Below are 20,108 nucleotides of genomic sequence, written 5' to 3'. Positions count from 1 at the left end.
GCCTTCCAGCCTCAGGCTCCAACAACAAAAGCATCCACCTTCCCTGGCAGATATGAAAGCTATTCTTAATGGAATTGATTTGATTAAAAACACCCCTATCAAGCGTTTTAAACAGCATATCTGATAACACTACAAAAAAGCACATACTGGCCCACACATAAGATAAGAATCTCTTCCTTCTCCATCGCTATAAATTTCAGCTTCTTGCTTTATGACCTTAAGACAGATTTCAAACCCATCACTGGCTCAAGGCTAAGAAAATCACTTAATTTGAGATGCTGGCCAGTATAGATTGGAAGAAGGAAGTTCCACAATTGGAAAAAAATTGTGCAGAGGAAAGCTCTTTGGATGTCTGATTGAATAATAAAAATCCCCCAAATAGGCAGACCACAGGAGGCTGGCTGGGCTTCGGAATGGTAAATCCTAACAGCAGAGTGCAGGTGTGGCAAAAGGGGGCCATGCAAGTCACTGTGATGACCACAGCACAGCGACGCAGCCACATTTTAGACTATCAAATTAATTTTTCAGCTTAAGATGGCACAAGCTGCTTTTTATGCTTCATAGCTGAGTTGTGGCACAGATGTTTAAAACTTTCCAAACTGTTTAACAGATGACACAAACGGCCAGCAGTAGCTAAGCAGGGAGAAAGGACTCTACCTCAGTAATATATTCTACTGTGATAAATTCCCTTTCAGTGAGGCCGTGACTCCTGTCCTAGTTGAGTCCCTTCGGAAGAAAAAGGAAAATGGAAGGAATCAAATATAAAGCAAAGAACTCGCCAAAATGAGTCTTCAGGGCCTTCCCTGCGGTGTTGGCACTCAAAGCTGTACCTGGGCTCCAGTAAGTGTTTAGCCACAGCAACACTAATTAATTGAGGGCACTTTGGAAAATGCCCTTCAATCCCCTGCTGTGAGTGCTGGACTGCTCACAAAATTTCTCCCTCAAGTCCTTTCTGTTCTTTTGAAGCTCTACTGGAACATGCCCTACAGAGTCTGGGGCGAGGGAGAGGCTTTCACCGGATGGGACCTGGCTGGAGGTGGTTCCTTGAACAGGTGCCGGGGCCCAGGGAACCAGCGGGAAGCAGGACAGCGGCTGCCGGCCCCTGCAACCAGCCAGCTGAAGAGAAAGAGAGTCAAACTCCAAGCTGCAAAAGCCGCTCCTCAGCTGTCTCTGAGCAGCCAGAGAGGAAACGGTGTAAATCCAAGATATGTGAGAAACAAACAGAACACCTTATCTACAAAAAAATGCAGGTTCATTAGTAGAAATTGAGGTTTGAAGCACTGTATGCCTCTGAGTGCGCAGAAAAAGCAGGCAGCAACCATTGTGAACAGGATCGAATGGGGCTGCACCCAAGTGCACCTCTGCGGGGACGTATGCCAGGGTGCTGGCTGTACGTGTGTGGGCAGCAATGGGTAGAGGAGCTGGAGGGAAGCAACCACACCAGTGCAGATCTTAAACACTGGATGCCCCTCTGTATCACCAGGGAAGCCCACAAGAGGCAGAATACAAATCACAAGTGATTTTATTCTAGTCAAAGCTAGCAGCAAGCAGAGACTTCCAGGAGACTTGCACACATGTGTTCAGGCTCACTGTACCGAGACCGAGGAAAGAGCGTTCCTCATGCTGCTCTTGACAGCAGCAAATGATTAAAATTCAAGTTTCCCAAGAACAGCAAAGCCAGCCAGAGGCTACTGACCCAGAGGCTGCTATTGAAAAGACAGCAGGTGTGAGTAGATCTTGCTGCTCTTCTATTGCTAAATCTCACATTAGATGATGTTTGAAGCTAGTAGTGTTAAGGTTGAGCTGGGCTGAAAGGGCCAAAAATAACGCTGTATGTAAACAATAGCTGAAGAAAAGGGTTAGCATAAAATCACATAATAGAAGTCTCAGCAGTTTGCCCTGAGTTTTGACCACCACTGCTCAGGCAGATACTTTCCATACTAAAAGAAACAGATTTACAAGCTTGTAATTAAACTGTCTGAAGGACCCGTAAACTTCTGCGTGTTGTTTTTATGCCACTTCGACCAAAATTAATGCAAGTGTTGTGTGTGACTGGGTCTATCCTTGTTTGACTGCTGGGCTGCCTTTTCCCAGTTCCCAGTTTTTATGACCTACATTTCCAAACATCTGTCAGTGCTCCAAAGTCAATGCCATAAAAATCTCTGGTCTGTTCACGTGTTCGTCTCTCACAGAGCAATAAGAAAAACCTACGACATGGTGGTCAATGTATTTAATGGAGCTCTGCTTCTGCTACTGAGAGACAGCTATTTAACAAAATAGCGGCCAGTTCACAATTTGAACAATTAATCTGCTTGTTCATGAAACTCCCTGAGTGCCTCCTGGTTTATCATCAGCCATACGTAGGTGCCTGTACTGCATCCAACAGAAAAAGAAAGTGGTAAAGTCAGGAAGTTGGAGTACACACATATTTCAAAGTGCTATTTAAGAAACTTACTTTAAAATTCAGAATTTCTATTGACAAACTTAAAAAAATTACAATTAAATGCGTACACATCTTTGTAAGCACTAATTTATCTAACATGTAAAGCAAAGAAGCTACTCCAAAACCCAATGAACATCCAAATACTAAGCATTATTATCACTGCTAATGTCAAGGTCTTCCATTTGTAGCTTTTGCTCTATGGTTTTGACCTTACTAGATCTCATTTTCACACAGGCTCCCTTGCCAGCACACTTTTAAGAAATTTTCAGATATGCAAATATTTGAAGACAATAGAATTGAGATCAAAACCAAAATATGTAGAATAGGGGACCCAGGCTGAAGTTGATTTTCATCTGAGTGGAAAAAAAGTATCTTGCTTTTTCATGTATCAGTAAAGTAACCACCAGATTTCAAGTGTTTGGTAAAATAGAATCAATTAATAGTTCCCTCCAATACTGTTATTAAAATGTTCATCTGGCTGCCTTTAAAATTCAGGCTGCTTTAGCTCTAGGTGACATTCTCATTTAAAATTCTAGATTAAAGCCAGCAAAACCAAGGACTCTTCTTTGGTCAGGGACTGTTAACTTTTTTTTTTTAAATTTATTTTTATATAACATTGATTTGAGTCTGAGCTTGATATCAGTTTCGGACAAATAGCAACTGCTACTACTCACACACACAACCGAAAAATCCACTGATCTGAGAATCCCTCCGTCACTGGTTAACTGTTGCAGAACTGCCCCTCTCCCATCCTCAGCTCGGCAGCACCCATTGAGGTATCTGTCCTCGGAATATTTGGGAGGGGGCGGAGGGGGGTGTGCAAATTCTAGGACCATGGCTCTTACAGGCACTCGGGGGGATCCAATATCAGGAGAGGACCAAAGACTAAACTCAGGACACAAGCCAGTTTACTTCAAGTGACCAGTCTGACTTTCTGTACACAGCACAGTTACACTACCTAGAGACAATTGCCCGTGAAAACCCAGGCTCGGATTACTCTGAAGACACTGAATGGTACAGCTACAATTCTCATGCTCCATTTTGAGGCTGGACATTTGGAACGTGAATAATGCCATTAACCCAGGAGAATTAGGTAAGCCCCATGGTTTTTCAATGACTTAAGTTTTTGTCTGCACTAATTTTACCTCCAAATCTGCATGTCTGAAACTCCACACTCTTCAAGTCTGCTTAAAGTGATTACGTCTTTTCAGTAAATCTTGGATTGTTCTTTCTCCCGGCTGCAGAGTTGTCTGCCTGCAATTTCTCAAAAGAGCACCAGGATTTCATGTCCATTGGCCCCTGCATTCCTGCCAAAGCCCTGCAGAAATGAGAGCTGCTGCAGCTGCCAGGGTTTATTTACACACATTCCTGCCTCAAATTGAATTAATGAGCATAATTTAACTCAGGCAATGTCCTCCACAGCTCTTGTTTCTCTTTGCCCCTCTTGACATTTCTTTCTTTCACACAACCTCTCTTGTAGTCTGTCTTAAAGCAGTATCTAAAGTGATTCTGGTGTAAAAAGTAATTGCAGACGCATTGTATCTCCCCTTTGAGCCGATAAACTTGTACATATCTGCTTACAGCCTACTTTATGGAAAGCCCAGGATCCCCTTAATGAGTATCCAGAAGGTTAACTTGAACTTATTTGCTCTGTTCGTTTTTCAGTTTAGCAACGAGCTTCCAGTTTAATCACTTACAAAAGACCCAACCTTGGAAAGAGCTCCGATGCAACAGATGAGAGCAGCTGATGCTACAACATATCTACAGTTGTTAACGTTCACGTGCCATATTTAGTAAATATTTTCTACATACGTCTCCAGTCCATTTCTGCTCTCAGAAATCTGAAATTTGGCATCCACAGCATAAGGGGTCTCAACATGAACAAGCCCTGCTGGCGCCGTACGGACATGTCACATACAGGAAGCCTCTGTTATGCCACTAACCAGACTGATGCTGCGTTTCCCACACCTTATGTCAGATAGAACACAAAAATATTTTTCCAGATATTCACCCCCATGTGACTAACAAAGCCCATTCTCCCCTCTATGACACACACTGTACAGGGTGATATCTCACACACTGTGTATATTACACATGGCTTAGAACAAAAGCCATGTACTTCTACTAGAAGAGCGTGGGAGAGAAGGAACTAAACCTTTAATGATAAATACATTTGCTATATCAGCACTTCACAAGCATCATGGACAAGAAGATTTCAGCAACACTTTAAACCCCTAGATCTACAGGGAAAAAAACATTGCTTGGCACACAGCAGTTTGGCTTTCTGGGAAAAGTATTCTCGTAGGAAGTTCCCACAAGACCGTATCTATCCAGTTGGGCTGATTCATGGAAAGGATGTTCCTTCCCCTAAACAAGACTAACAAGATCTTTAAGAGTATCTCAGTGAGAAATCTATGTATTCCGGGACTTGTGATTGAAACCACAACAAATTCTATGGACCTGAGTTTGCAACCCCCACAAACAGAAACTATGCAAGTAGCATGGGGAATAAACAACAGGAGTCAGAGACGTGTGAATGTCTGCAGGGCTGTGATCTCGTTGGCTTCACAGAGACATGGTGGGATGACTCCTATGACTGGAGTGTTGGGATGGAAGGGTACAGGCTCTTCAGGAAGGACAGGCAGGGGAGGTGAGGAGGGGGTGTCACCCTCTATGCCACTGACTAGCTGGAGTGCATGGAGCTCCACCTGGGGATGGATGAGGAGCCGACCAAGAGTTTATGGCTCAGGATTGAAGTGAGGGCAGGGACAAGTGATGTTATAGATGTCGCTTCACCTGACCAGGAAGACTAAGTGGATGAGGCCCTCCACAGACAGATAGGAGCACCCTCACGCTCACAAACTCTGGTCCTCATGGGGGACTTCAATCATCCTGATATCTGTTGGAGGGACAACACAGCAGGGCATAAGCAATCCAGGAGGTACCTGGAATACACTGATAACAACTTCCTTCTCCAAGTGACAGAGGAACCAACAAGGAGAGGTGCCACGCTGGACCTTGTTCTGACCAACAAGGAAGGGCTGGTGAGGAATGTGAAGCTCAGGGGCAGCCTTGGCTACAGTGACTGTGAAATGGTGGAGTTCAAGATCCTGAGGGCAGCGAGGAGTGTGCACAGCAAGCTTGCTACCCTCGACTTCAGGAGAGCAGACTTTGGCTCTTCAGGGACCTGCTTGGTAGAGCACCATGGGACAAAGCCCTGGAGGGAAGAGGGGCCCAAGACAGCTGGTTAGTATTCAGGGATCACCTCCTCCAAGCTCAGAAGCAATGCATCCCAACAAAGAGGAGGTCAGGCAAAAACACCACATGGCCTGCATGGATGAACGAGGAGCTCCTGCACAAACTCCAACACAAAAAGGAAGCCTTCGGAGGGTGGAAGCAAGGGCAGGTAGCCTGGGAGGAATACAGAGAAGTTCTCTGAGCAGTCAGGGATCAGGTTAGGAAAGCTAAAGGCCTGATAGACTTAAATCTGGACAGGGCAACAAGAAAAGCTTCTATAGGTACGTCAGTGATAAAAGGAAGACTAGGGAAAATGTGGACCCTCTCTGGAATGAAACAGGAGGCCTGCTTACCCAGGACATGGACAAGGCTGAGTGAATTTTTTGCCTCAGTCTTCACTGGCAAGTGCTCTAGCCACACCACCCAAGTCGCAGAAGGCAAAGGCAGGGACTGGGAGAATGAAGAACCACCCTCTGTAGGAGAAGATCAGGTTTGAGACCATTTAAGGAACCTGAAGGTGTACAAGTCCATGGGACCTGATGAGTTGCATCCATGGGTCCTGAGGGAACTGGCGGATGAAGTTGCTAAGCCACTCTCCATCGTACTTGAGAAGTCCTGGCAGTCCAGTGAAGTTCCCACTGACTGGAAAAGGGGAAACATAACCCCCATTTTTAAGAAGGAAAAAAAGGAAGACCCAGGGAACTACAGGCCGGTCAGTCTCACCTCTGTGCCCAGCAAGATCACAGAGCAGATCCTCCTGGAAACTATGCTCATGGAAGATAAGGAGGTGATTGGTGACAGCCAACACGGCTTAACTAAGGGCATATTGTACCTGAAAAATCTGGTGGCCTTCTATGATGGGGTTACAGCATTGGTGGAGAAGGGAAGAGCAACTGATGTCATCTATCTGGACTTGTGCAAAGCATCTGACACATTTTTTTAAAAATTTCTTTTGATATTGGCATCCAATTTAAAAAAGAACAATTAAAGTCAACTCTATCAAAGAAATTCACCATCACTTTCTCAGACTTCTGTATCATTAGAGTGGAGAAATTTCACTTGAATTTGGAAAGGCCTTCCCTGAATGCAGCTTCTGTTGAAGCAAAGCTTGAAGTGGTTACTTTTCAAGCTCCTCTGAAATAGAAATAGCCAAAAAATATCCTTTTTTGGTACAACTCTCACAAATTCTCTCAGAACCCTGTAACAGGAATATTTCTTTCACACATGAAAATGAAATGCCAAACACTGGCTGTTGTACTGTATGTACATACCGTATTGGATAAAACACTACAAGCAACAGCTTACATAGATACAGAAACCATAGGACTGATGAAAGAAATAACAAAATAAATCCTTTAGATATTTACTAAAACAGGTGGCTACTCCAACATATTGCACAAAAGAAATCCTTGCAAAGGTGATAGTAATTTTCTTTTGCAGAGTCTAAAATTACACTCTGCTAACCACATTAACTTCTCTTCTAGTCACTCACATTTTGCACACCCATGTAGTGGCAAAGCAATGAATTGAGCATGGCGTGGAAACTTTGAAAGCCAATGTTTCTTCATTCTACCTTTTATATTCCTTGCCTTCTCCCCAAACAAGAATTCCACTCCCTCAGCATCTCCTTTGCTGAGTACTGGGTACAGCTCGTAGACTAGTACAGGTGGAACTGGTGGCTAGTAGGTGTTCATCCTCTTCCTTCCCAGAAACCTTCTGAAAATGAAAAATGCTCCGAACACACAATTTCAATGTAAATGAGTCCATCACTTTAGAGAATGAGATGAAGGAAACAAGTTTGCATATCATATTGTTCTGGTTCATTTCTTTGAAATGTATTGGCATCTCCCAGTTTCTGAACAGGGTAAGAAGTACCTTCAGAGACTTCTCTGAAATGCTGTTCCATGAATTTGGGCTGATTTATTAAAAATTAAAAAGCCATTTTGGGTCAATTCTAACAGTACAGTTCAGCCACTGTACTGAATCCTTCCTTCTCCTCCCCCAGCATCCTCCAAAAAGCTCTCTGTGCTATAAAGAAAGGATGTTTATATTTACTTGTCTATTGTGGGTGTGACAACACTACTGTCCAGGCTTTCTCTGCATCAGCCTGCTGACTCTACAGTAAGGACCAAACTGCCTTCAGTCATATACCGGGAAAGGGAGGTGTGTCTGGAGCTGCAAGATGGAGCCCTGCAAGATGCTTGGCAAGAGACTGCAGCTCTTAGTGGCGGAAGAAACTCGCTTCCCAACATCAAGCTACGAAGAGGTGCCGTTGTTGGGTTTTACGCTACAGAGACCAACAGTGGCATATCTAATCATGAGTGGCTCCTTCATGCTTTAGGCATTATGTTACGGACAACACCTGTATTATCCTCTGTCCTTGTTTCCTATTGATCCTACTGAATCACATACTACTCTAAAGAAAATACAACTCTCTGGAAGTGTAAGTGTGTATCTGCTTAGCACCACCGCTTTAACGCTGTTACTCTTTCCCACAGTCTCCTTCCTATGCCTTCTGATGAGGTTACCGGTACAGAAATACCACCTCAAGGGATACCCGAACCCAAATGAGAAATTACAAGCCAAATAGGTGCAGTCTGACCTCCCGCACAGACACCAAAAGGCATTCCCAAAACGTACAGCACTCCGATGAGAACTGGTTTTTGTCAGCCACGTCCATCAATAGAGAAGCAGCACGAGGCACCACCGCTGCCGTGTTAACAGGAAAGCCGCAGGGGACAGACTGTGCCGGCTGAGCCACGGCAGCGGGCAGGGTGCTCGGGAGGGCTGCGCTCCTTCCAGCTACTCCTGAAGCTTGTGTACCCATGTTTGCCTTAGAACAATATGAGAGAGATCATTTCCACTCCTCAGGGCTTTTTGGATCAAATTTTGACATAATACAATTGGGAAGAAATGACCTCATGAAATGTATACTGTAGGGAGGAAAGGGAATAAAGGTATGTTTCTAATTGATCTGGAAATATTTTCCCATATGAAATAGTTATGCTTGTCTCTTACAAAAATGCAATTCAACCAGCACAGGAAAGAAACAGTGGCATGGAGCACCAATTCAGCTAAACAAACAATTCTCCCCCAAACAAAACCCCTTTATAATAAGTAAATTCAAATAAAAACATAACATGACCCTCCTGTCCCCAAGGAACCAAGCGAAAAACAACACCCCAACCAAACCCCCAATATCTGCTCTCTGGGCTTTCCTGCATCCATCAGAAAACAAAGCAACTTAAGTGTGACCAAAGCAAGCTATAAACCCACTAATTCCAACTCACAGACAGTCACCTCCTGCCCTCTGGAACAGATCCCATCTGCTGCTCCTCTTATTTTCTAAAGAAGCTACAGCTTCATTGCTATGAGCTTAACTGCTCTTTTTAAAAAAAAAAAAAAAAATCACTTTACATACACAATTACCCTACCATCTTCCTTTCTTTGCATCCTAGAGATTATAGGAACAACACCACATCGATCTCTCTACTTTCATGTCCTTTCTCTCCTGCCCATCTTCATCGTGCCAGACCGTTTAGGCAATAAACTCCACGCAGGAACAAGATATTGCTCGGTGCCTTTGCACTGTCTGGAAACGTGGCTGGTTCCTACATCTGACAGCCACAGGCAGGAGTGCCGAGGCAAACCCAAATCTGTTGGCTACGGAGCCTCTCACATTGCTCTGCAGCCCACCCTACCATCCCCGTGCAGCACGCTTAGCCTACAAAGTTGATCTGCAAAAGATGCCACAGAGGCATCATAACAAGGCACAAAAACCGTTACTACTCTCCACTTACGCTATCTAACAGAAAAAAAAAGGGTTTGGGTTTTTTTTTTTTACCAAGATGCACACAAAGCCTTGTTACAGATGACAAATCCCCACTACAGAGCTGTTTGCTTTTTCTCCTCATGTTTCTAATGCAGAACAGAGCCTACATCAGAAATGCTCTGATCCACTGTGGCAAGTTTGTCCTTGCTCATCAGCATGACTCAAAACACGGGCTTTTTTTGTATACATGAGTATTAGTACATGCTGCCTCTGGTACAATACAGTAGCTGCTTTTCTAAATTTAAAAGCCAGCTGTTTCTAATTAAGAAAATACTGAATAGGATATCTTCCAAACATCTTTCCACGAGCATGCAACAAGGCCTTGCTACTTTTAAATATATGAAAAAGTGATTTAGGTAAATTTTAAGAGACATTGAGCAACCCTGGACTCCAAATTGAAAAAAGATGCAATTTTTTAAGTGCAATCCATTACCATGGAACGATAATTCTATCCTGAGTGAAGGAGCCTGTTCCTGGACACTGCTATACCCCACTGCTAAACCAATAAATCTGGATAATCTGCCAATTACACAGAAGCGTAAATGGTCTGTGTGCACACTGTATTTCTACTTAAGCTACTGAGCAGCGTTTAAACTTAAGACTACCTGATCTCCAAACAGACGTTGGCCAGACAGCATGGCTAGCATCCAGGTTACACCGCCAACACTGAAGGAAAACCAGCTGACACCTTACGCACCATCAGTACAACCTGCAGGTAACCATTTATCTCCACTCACTTTCCTATCGCTCTCCCATCTAACACACCAGCCGGCTAGGCGCAGTTCTTCTGCACGGCAGGAATAAAGACCAAAGTCACAGAATCACAGAATGGTTTGGGTTGGAAGGGACCTCAAAGATCATCCATTTCCAACCCCCCTGCCATGGGCAGGGACACCCTCCACTAGACCAGCTTGTCCAAAGCCCCATCCAAACTCGCCTTGAAGTCAAGGTGGGCACGTGAAGACTTCAGAGAAGCCTGGTGGCCAGCTGACTGCCTCGCTCCGCACTGCCAGCCCCCAAACCAGAAACAGTTTTTATGCTCATGGCTTAACCCTGTTTTCACGTGGCTCTGCATGGGAAATGCCAGCACAGTGCTTGGCACAGCTGCGTATACAGTCCTGCTTAAAAGTCTTTACAAAATACTTCCAAAGGGAAATAAATTTGGGATATCTTTAAGAAATATTTAGGACAAATTCGCTGCGGAGTTGCCAAACAGGTAAAGTGGCATGTTTTGGAGGTTAGCCTCCAGAAAAGAAGCATGTTTAATCTACTAGTTTAAATGTTCAGAAGTTATTAAAATATTGATTTTCATTTATCTCAATTTTTTTCATCTTTTTGGTGTATCATATAGAACAGCACAATGTCAGGGATCTAAAAGTGAGAGATTCATTTCTGAAAGCCATGTGTGGCTCATAAAAAACCAACCCACTCCTTCAACAGATGCGTAAAAATATACACATGCTTCATTAGTCTAATTTGTCTGCTCAGAGCCTAGTCCAACACTGCAGAAAAACTTCCAAAACCACATCAAGTACCATGGATACCGCTGTGCATAATAATAAAAACAAACATGATCAGCAGGCATTAAGGACTCAAATCTGCAGGCAAAGTCTTATTTCTGCCTAACAGCTGGATGAAGCATTTCCACCGACCAAAACATTGACACCACAATGTAATGTGCAACCGACTGCAGACAAACAAACCACAACCAGAACAGCCAATTTTCTAACTAGCACCAAACTGCAGAAATATGAGAAGCCAGAAAGAACAACAACTGAGACCTCTGGAAAAAAAATTTTAAATGTAGAAAGGCAAAAATATTCTGGAAAACACGAAAACGTACATTAAGCTGTCAGTATTTCAGTGTGGATTTGCAAGAGTAGTAATGTGAAACCTCTTTATTATGTTACAACAATGATTATTATCTTGCCTCCAGGATTTTTTAGTTTTGTTTTGTGTTGTTTCCAAGTCTTCCAAACCATGCAGGTTTCTCACATGCTTTAACAATAACTGAATCAGCAAGATTTAAGAGAGCTTCAGACCAAAGGCCAGCTACTAAACTGGCCATGCAACCAGAGTCCATCAGACCCTCAAGATCACCTCCTGCCCTCAAAAGCCAACGACCTAGTGCAATAGCTAAGGTGAACCTGTCTTGCAACACAGAGAAGAATGGGAAGCTTTGCTAGAAGAGGGACAGATGTTTTCTTGACAAACCATTAATACGAGTAAGTCCTGCTGCTGCCACGTTACACGGGATCAACCAGAGATCTCAATTACTGGGATCTTTGAAGAAACACCCTTAATCCAGGTAAACCTGCTGCACAACTTCCTTAAAGTCTTTATGTAAGTAGACAAATAACCTAGCAAGAAGTTGACACTTTAGCCAGAAAAAAAGAAATATCTTCTGTCAAGAATGCAGGCAGCACTAGGAAACAAAAAATGACCCTGCCATTAGAGCTGTGAAAGCATGAGAGTAGCTGTTTCCACTATGCAGAAGCAGAGCTGGTGGTACAACAATTATTTGGATTGTGATTTTGATAAATCTCCTCTCAACTGCAGTTGTACAAAAGTAACCGGGAAGTGCAGCAGCTCCAACTTCAATACCTCCAGCCAATGAGGGAACAAGCTGGAGGCCTCACATGAGAAAGGGCTTCCTAATGCCTTCCCGAGATCAAAATAATGAGTTCCAAACTCAAATCCCTGTTCTGAGATATGACCACATACAGCGCAAAGTAAAAGGCTAAAACCCTAGAAATTACTAACCTGCACTTTGGATTAACCACAATGTATGATCTCCCAAAACCAAATTACCCCACCACCACCTCTTTTATACCGTCTCCTCCAAGCTGAAAAAATGAGACTGATACTAATCTTCCTAAAGACATTTCCTTAACAGTAACAACAGCTAACGAGACAGAAACAAAACACGACACTTCAGGAAAATAGATTGCAAAAAAAAAAAGTCACAGCTCAATAGTAGTCCTTCCTAATAGATGCTTCAGGGGAGTGATAGGAACACCCCCCCACTCATACACACACACAGAGTCTCATAAAACACTAAAAATACAGTATTTTAGCTTGGGGTGGAAAAGGAAGATCTGTTGTTCATCTTAGATAACATCTGGATCAAGACTCAAAGCATTATCGCTTTCATACATATATATAACCATCTACTTGTATACATACACATGCTTTCAGGCACAGGTATCTAGGTATGTGCATGGGTGGAAATACCTGCACACAGACTTTGATCCCATACAGTGTAATCTTATTCCCATAAACCTAAAGTATGCTACAACTCCTATGAAGAAATCCACACAAGAAAAGAACATGAGCAGCATTTCCCTCGCACCACCTGTATGATACACAAAAGAAGCGAGCACAAGTGTTATTGCTGAGTGTTCCCTTCGGGGCACCAAATCCCATCCCCCAGACAAACAGAATACCCAAGATCACACGAGGGCAGGACTACGGCTAATGTGCCGGTCAACAAAATACCACTTGGTTATGAACCGCGAGCCACAAAAGTTCAGGAAAAGGATAATTAGAAAAGCACTCACATCCTTAGAGCAGCATGTTTCTGTACCACCTCTTAATTAATGAGTATCAAAGTGGATAGCAATTTTTTAAAGACATAGGCATGTACTTGTTTGCAACGATCTGTGGTGGCAAGTCATAACTACTGGAAGGTGGGAAAGGATTTACATATTGTACAAAATGCTGTCATCTGGAAGTGCTTATTCAAAACCAGTCAGCTCCCATACAAATACACTGGCTCCAAAGGCAAGACAAAAAAACAGGCATCGACTTTTCTCTGTGTCACTGTTCTCTGCAAATATAAAAAGAACTTCTCTTAAAAAGATACAAACACTCAGGAAAGCCAAGAGAGCTATCAGAGGGCTTCCTTGGTCTTACATTATTGCTTCTGATACTATTGAAGGAAAATATTATTTGTCCGTCTGAAAAGGTTGCCCCAAAACAGCCAGAGAGTTTATTTCTGAAGTACCAGATGTCATACTATTGGAAAACTTCCATTAAGGACTACTGAGATTTTTATCACGGCTTTGTCTTATTATGTTACATGTATTGTATGGTGAATACTGTAGTGGAAACAGAAGAAATATGCTGACTCTTTGACAGCAGAGAATAACTAAGTTGCTTCCCTTTGCCCCCAAGGAGGCAAAAAATGGTATTATTTTCCCTATGAGACTGCTCAAGATATAATGGGCAAGAGAAAGAAATACTTAGTGAAAATGGCTTAATAAATCCCAGCAGAAACAAAACATTTTTTCACATACTTAACTGTCTGCAAGGCTCCATGCTGACGTTTGATGAATGGATGGCATAAAATGTTTTGCACCTCCTGGGCCTTCTATGGATGGCATAAAATCCTGGCTGGCACAGACGCTAGATGAGTATTACAGTTAAAACATGCTCCCTTCAAGTGCTATTGGATTTGCATAGCATGACAATCTAAAATATTATGGAGTTCAGTTGATTTGAAGATAAACACACTAGCAAGATTTAAAACCAAAACAAAGTAAGCTTTTCACTGTCTTATTTTGCTTTTAAGACACCTTGATTACTTGTAAATGCAGAAAAGATAGCAGGAGTAAAGGACTAGCTGAAGTCTGGGAAGCAGCAAGGCAATTCATTTTACTGACCAGAGCCTAGCACGATCCCAGCTCATTTCACCATGAGCTGGTTTTATGACAGCAACTGATTACTCAAGAGACTTTGTTTAAGTTAATGCAAGTAGTAAGCAAGTTCCTGGTACCTTGGGAGCTTTCCTTGGTTTTACAAAAGGATAAAGGAAACAAAAAATCCACTCTCTTCCACTGCTAATCCTTCTTTCAAATATACAAGAAAACTGTTAGAATGGTATTGTTCCACACCTCCCACACTGAAAGCCATACAACAGATTATCTCTGACTGTATTCAAAATGTGTCTTTCTAAAATGATGAATAATCCTTAAAGTCTTAGATTGATGATTACTGACCCAGGGGCACAGCTCTACAAGTACTGGACTAGACACTCAAATTATATGTGTTCTCTATTAACAAAAAGGTACATTAGATTAAAATAATCTCAGCAAGATATTAGTACCACTTCTCAAGTCATAACGTCAGAAAAACATAGCATAAAATCAAAGTTTAAATAGAAACATTTTCTAAAAACATATTCAAGCAAAACCAAAACCTTATTAACATGAAGCTTTTGTTCTGAGACCTGTGGTTTATATCAGAGCAAATGTGTATGACCAACACAATTTTGTTGCAGTCGCAATTCAAAAAAAATGGGAGCTACTTTTGAAAAGAAAACGCAACATCAGGCTAAAGCTGATAGTCTGACCCTGGGAAGGAACAGCTCAGCTTATTGTTTGTGTTTTAGAAGGCTGACATGTCAATGGCAGCACTACAACGCTGCTGTGGAGGACAAGTAGTTTGTGGCTCTGCGTGATACTCAAGTCAAATTTCTGCTTGATATATAAAAACGTGAATTAGAGCTGCCGATGCTGTACGTGCTGTGAAACACACCAAGATCACCATGAAATACTATCAGAGGACTGAAGCTTTGCCTGTCAGTCACTTAACTTGCTGATCCCAGCCTGTCAGCTGTCACACTCTGCTGTGCTTCCATTATCCCCAGTGTTTTAGCACAAGATAATAAAATATGTATTAGGGCAGAACAGTAACAAAATCATGCCCAACTGCTCTTCTGCTCTCATACAAACATGAGAGTAACACTGGAAATCTCTAATTGCCTTGCAACACTCAGCTTTTTTTATTATTATTTTCTAGTACGCCAGGGTGACATGAGTTAAATATACTTAGATTCGTCGTTAAAATTATTAGTTGGCTTTTTTCCTTTCTTTATCATTAACACTATCTTTGCATTAAAGAAAACTCTAAACTTATTACCTTTTTCTGGTCATTTTGACAGCAGTTCCACTTCTACAGAATAACTTTTCACCATACATTTATTAAGTACTTCATTGTTCATGGTAACCCCCTATTTTAAATACACACAAGGCTCTTGAGTGATTTTGACAGGCTCGTGACTCAACCTTCTCACCATGGGTTGAAATAATGACACCGAAGGGAAAATTTCACCACCTGGAACTCAGCTGACACTGAAGGAACAAATCCAAAATTCCTCTGGTATTATAAAGGGACCAGTAACATATCAGCTTCCCTTCTGCTTCTGACCATCTCATCCTATTCGCAAGTAAATGCTGGTTTATTTTAAACAAATGTAGGAAAAAAGGGAACAATATGAAAGCAAAATATACAGAGGAGAAAGAACCCATGATAAAAACCCAAAACCCCCAAACAAATAAACTAAATTTCTACCTGGCATTTTGTCAAACACACAAAGTTTTACTAGGGAAGCACTAATGAAAGAGCTAGTCTTGCTGCTGTCCAAGTGAACTGAGGATTGTCATACAGTATCCACAGCGCCTATAATCATGTATGATGTCACTTGTGGGGAGAAAAAGAGCTCTTCTAATGAGGAGATTAAGCCAAATGAATGCAGGGATTAAAAAAAAGAAAAGGTTAAAATGAAGTACAGGCGCTCTTACTAGAGCACAATTCCATTCCAAGCATTGTGCGTTGAGGAAGCAGCAAGCAGCAGCACCGGCAACAGCGGGGCGCCGTGCCGAGCAGCTCACCGTGCGGCCAAGCGTTCGTACTGACCTGCCCCAGCATGTCTGGCGCGATGGGAAACGTGGGCCAGATGGCCGAGTAGACACCGAAGAACACCAGCCAGAGCAGCATGCTTCCCCAGACGGCCAGGTGACTGAACTGTCAAGGAGCAGGTAAAGAAGGAGAGTCAACACAAGGCACTGCCTCCATCCACCTCACCTACAGCTAGTTCTCTGTTCAGGTCTGTGGCAGTCTCACTCAGGCATTTGGTTTCAGGCCAGTAGCACAGGTTGTTTAAACAGCATAAACCAGTTCTCCTCTGTGATCTTTGCCTCACAACAGGGCAGACAGATAGTCTTCTCAGGCAATCTGTCTTACTTGGAGCTCCAAAAACTCATCAGATTTTCCTTGGAACTCTGATTTCTCTCATCTAGCTCCTGCTTCCCATTGTGCAGGTGCCAGATTCAACACATACATCAAGGTGGACATTTTCAAAGGCTCAGGTTAAAGTTCACCTGGACAAATCCCTTATGGCAGAGTGTACGCATACGAGCCACGTGCACCACCCGCACACCTTTCACAGAGGAAGATTCAAGTGTTGTGTAATACACTACCACAATCAACATCTACCGATCAGCTTTTTTCTTTTTTGTTTTAAAGGTTTCCTAAGTGATTTACAGATATGCACACAATTCACATCTTTACAGGTTCTTTAGTCTGTAGAATCCCTAAGAGTAAATAAAAGTAGTATTGAAGTGATTGAGCACATGTCCAGCACAAACTTCATTTCAGTTTCATTAAAGAAAGTCATTTTTCCTTACACACCCAAACTATTTTGCTTTTCAGGATGATTTAAGCTGTTTTACTTTTACACTGCAGTGGATGGAATCAGTAATTTCAGTTGTAACAAGCAATTGAGCTCATTATTGGCTCCAGCTTTTTTGGATGCCAGCAACTCCTGCAGCTGATGACTTTGGCTCTAATTCAGAGAAGTACCTGCATAAATCTTAATTACTAATTACATATGGGTTTAGGAACATGAGAATGAATTCATATACTGGTTCCTGTGGTGGACACAGTGTGTTCGTTTAGTTCTCAGCTTTATACTTTCTATTTGATGACTTTTTGAACAGTATGTCTGAGAACCAAAGAAGTGTCTGAGTATCGCATTCTGAGAGATAGACACAAACCTCTGGAAGGAGAAGATTGCTCCTCCTCTAGAGGTACTGAGCATCCTCAGAAAGGAGAGCTTTCTCCAGCACAGGCAGTGAAAGCAGACAAGCAAGGAGTCTGCAGCACCAGTGCACAGTGGCAGATAGCTGGGAGCAACTGGAGGCTGCCTTACAGTAGAGGCATTCACAGGGCAAAACGTCAGAGGCAATAGAAAGAACGCTCTTCCAGGCACTCTCAGAAAGCTGGATCTTTGTTCAACCCTAAAAGTCGCTGGGCTAATGAGCAGGACAGGATAGGCCCCTTCCTGGAGAGACACAGTAAGCAGGAAGATTTGTTTACAAATTTCACTATTTACTCTGTTTCACTCAGGAGAACCACAACACATTTTTTGATTCAGTTTTAATGTGAATAAAACTAAGAGACTGGAAGGAATTTTTTTTTAAACACTTGGAAGGAAGGTGGGAATTTTATCCTTTGAGTCTAATTGCTTTTCTGAAAACTAGGGACAACTCTCATCAAGAATCTGACTGAAATAAAGCCCTGCCACAGTGAGCAACTGTAGTGCTTAGCTCCCCAAAGAACAAGTACTGCAAGGCTGCTGCAAGAATTCAACTTAAAGAAAAGCCAGCCCCATCCAACAGCGGAACACCATCAGCACTGCTTTCCCAAAAGAACATGATGCTTTCTTCTGGGCCACAGCCTTCCTGCCAAACAAGTGGACAGAAGGCTCAGAATAGCTTGGACTGATGCTTCCAAGCTGCAAACTCCTACAGACTTTACAATTAAAAACAGTGAAGATAAAGGCAAGCAGGGAAACAAATCTAAGACCTACTCCTATTTTGTAGGAGGTGTATTTATGCTAATGAAATGACATCTTCATCTTGGTTTTGTCTCTCCTGTTTTTCTTTCCAGTCTGCTGGTAGAACAGTTTTTGACTTTTGCAGCTCTTCATCTTGCCCTTTCCAGCTCAACAAAGACTTTGCTCATTTTATGTTGTCTCTCTTCTTCTCATGGTTGTCCCAATCATCTCTTCATTTCAGGCTTGTAACTGCCTGAATTGCTTCTCTACCTTTAAAAGAGCTTCTGCTTTCAGGAAGAGCCCTCCCTGCCCTGCTTGGAAATGTTCCTTAGGCACTCACCCCACCAGCCTTTGCACTGTTGATTCTCCACTGATCTCTGTCATTTACCCTTGGAGGATTCACGTGCAAAGCAGAAGCGAGTCCGTCAGATGTGTTAAATGAATGGCAGTCAGAAAAAAGAAATCAAGGCACTCACATAAAAACTAGACACACTGTACAGCTATCCTATGCGTCCTATTTATCTGAAATAGTTCATACAGTGTAGTAAAACAGTGAAGAAAGCTGTAAGTGTTTGGGAAAAAAGCCTACTGCAGTGCCCCAGATACGTAACACGAAGCTGCTCAACACAGCTTCAATGTGAGGACTTTGTCATGCGTCATGTTACCACTTTTACCAAAGCCTTTCTTTCCACACTACCTACTGGATACACCCGGCTTCCAACCACTTTGAATCTGCATTATTTATTTAAAGCTTTCAGCTGAACCCATCATGTTCTCCCAAGTGGCAGTGCCCCTCTCACTCTCAAGAACAAATTGCATGTAACCAATCCACTTGATGATGGAGAAGAGGCTTAACTCAATGTTGTACATTTAATACTTTTCAAGTAACCTAACGATTCTCTGTGTGTTGATTCACTCACAGCTGAAACAATAATGGTAACCAACATCAGATTCCAAAATGACGAGAGTCATCATTGTCCAAGCAACGGGACAGGAATTAGAAGTACGTATAGAAAGAAGTTGGTTCTAAACACGACTTTTCTGTGCGTAACAATCATTTCTCTGCCAGTGTTAAAGAATACTGAGATCTGCTAAACTTTATGCTATCTTTTAAAATAAAATTTTGAAAAGAGGGGATCGTGATTATCCCCAGACGACTGAAAAGACACCAATTACCCAGGGGAGAGAGAAGGAAGCATCAAACAATTCATAACATAACGATCTAAACAGGCTCACATACCTCCCATGCAGACTTGCACATATCCTCTTCTAGTGCATGAGGAATTTAACTATTTTTGCATTTTAAAGTGTTGGTACACAACACAGTTCTTTTATGCATAAGCAACAGCAAAAAAGAACAGATTTTATTTTCAGATGAGAGAATGAGGCAGAGAATATTAGCATCTCCCTAATAATTAAATAACCCATACAGATAGCATTTCATCTTTAAAATTCAGAACAGACATTGGCTCATTAATCTTAACAATTCCTCTGTGAGGAATGAAAGAAAGCGTTTTACAACTAACAGAAGCAATGAGGTTACAAGATTTAAGCCAAGCCCCTCCAAGAAACTGGTCAAATAAGAATAGGAGAGTCCTCAAAGCAGCTTGGTCTTGAGGGCAGAGTGTCTTAGTATGTCACGAAAAGTAGATTCCCCATAAGGTATCTCACAGGTGTGGAGAAACAGGGGCTCCATCAAAATCAAAAGATTAGTGTTTCAGAAGGGCTAGGGGAAAGAAGGGGAGAAACGTGTTGAAGGTTCATCAACACAGGAACCTCCTGCCCGCCATGTTCTTTGGGGGTCACTGCCCTGACAGATTCTGACACCAACCAGTAACAGAGTATTCATCGCAAATAAACGACTCAAATCTAGGAATCAACATAACCGTTTGACTAACATCCTTATTACTCTAAGTTTCCAAACAAAAAAACTCTCATCCAATGTGAAGTCACTAGTGCTTTTTACTAGCTTCAAA

The 20,108-nt window shown here is 42.3% G+C and overlaps 1 protein-coding gene across 8 annotated transcripts in view; it reads right to left on the bottom strand.

The window, feature by feature from the left end:
- The window catches only part of ATP8A2 (ATPase phospholipid transporting 8A2), a 347,593-nt gene that overhangs the window by 84,445 nt on the left and 243,040 nt on the right, over positions 1 to 20,108 (bottom strand). For all 8 annotated transcript variants that reach the window (XM_054809745.1, XM_054809706.1, XM_054809713.1 and 5 more), the window contains one exon: positions 16,212 to 16,319. In XM_054809745.1, the coding sequence (XP_054665720.1) occupies positions 16,212 to 16,319 (108 nt within the window). The remainder of the gene's footprint in view (positions 1 to 16,211; positions 16,320 to 20,108) is intronic.

Source organism: Grus americana, chromosome 1 (genome assembly GCF_028858705.1).
Source record: "Grus americana isolate bGruAme1 chromosome 1, bGruAme1.mat, whole genome shotgun sequence".
Classification (NCBI taxonomy): domain Eukaryota; kingdom Metazoa; phylum Chordata; class Aves; order Gruiformes; family Gruidae; genus Grus; species Grus americana.
The sequence above is the reverse complement of the archived record's forward strand: the minus strand, read 5'-3'. Positions and strand labels throughout refer to the sequence as shown.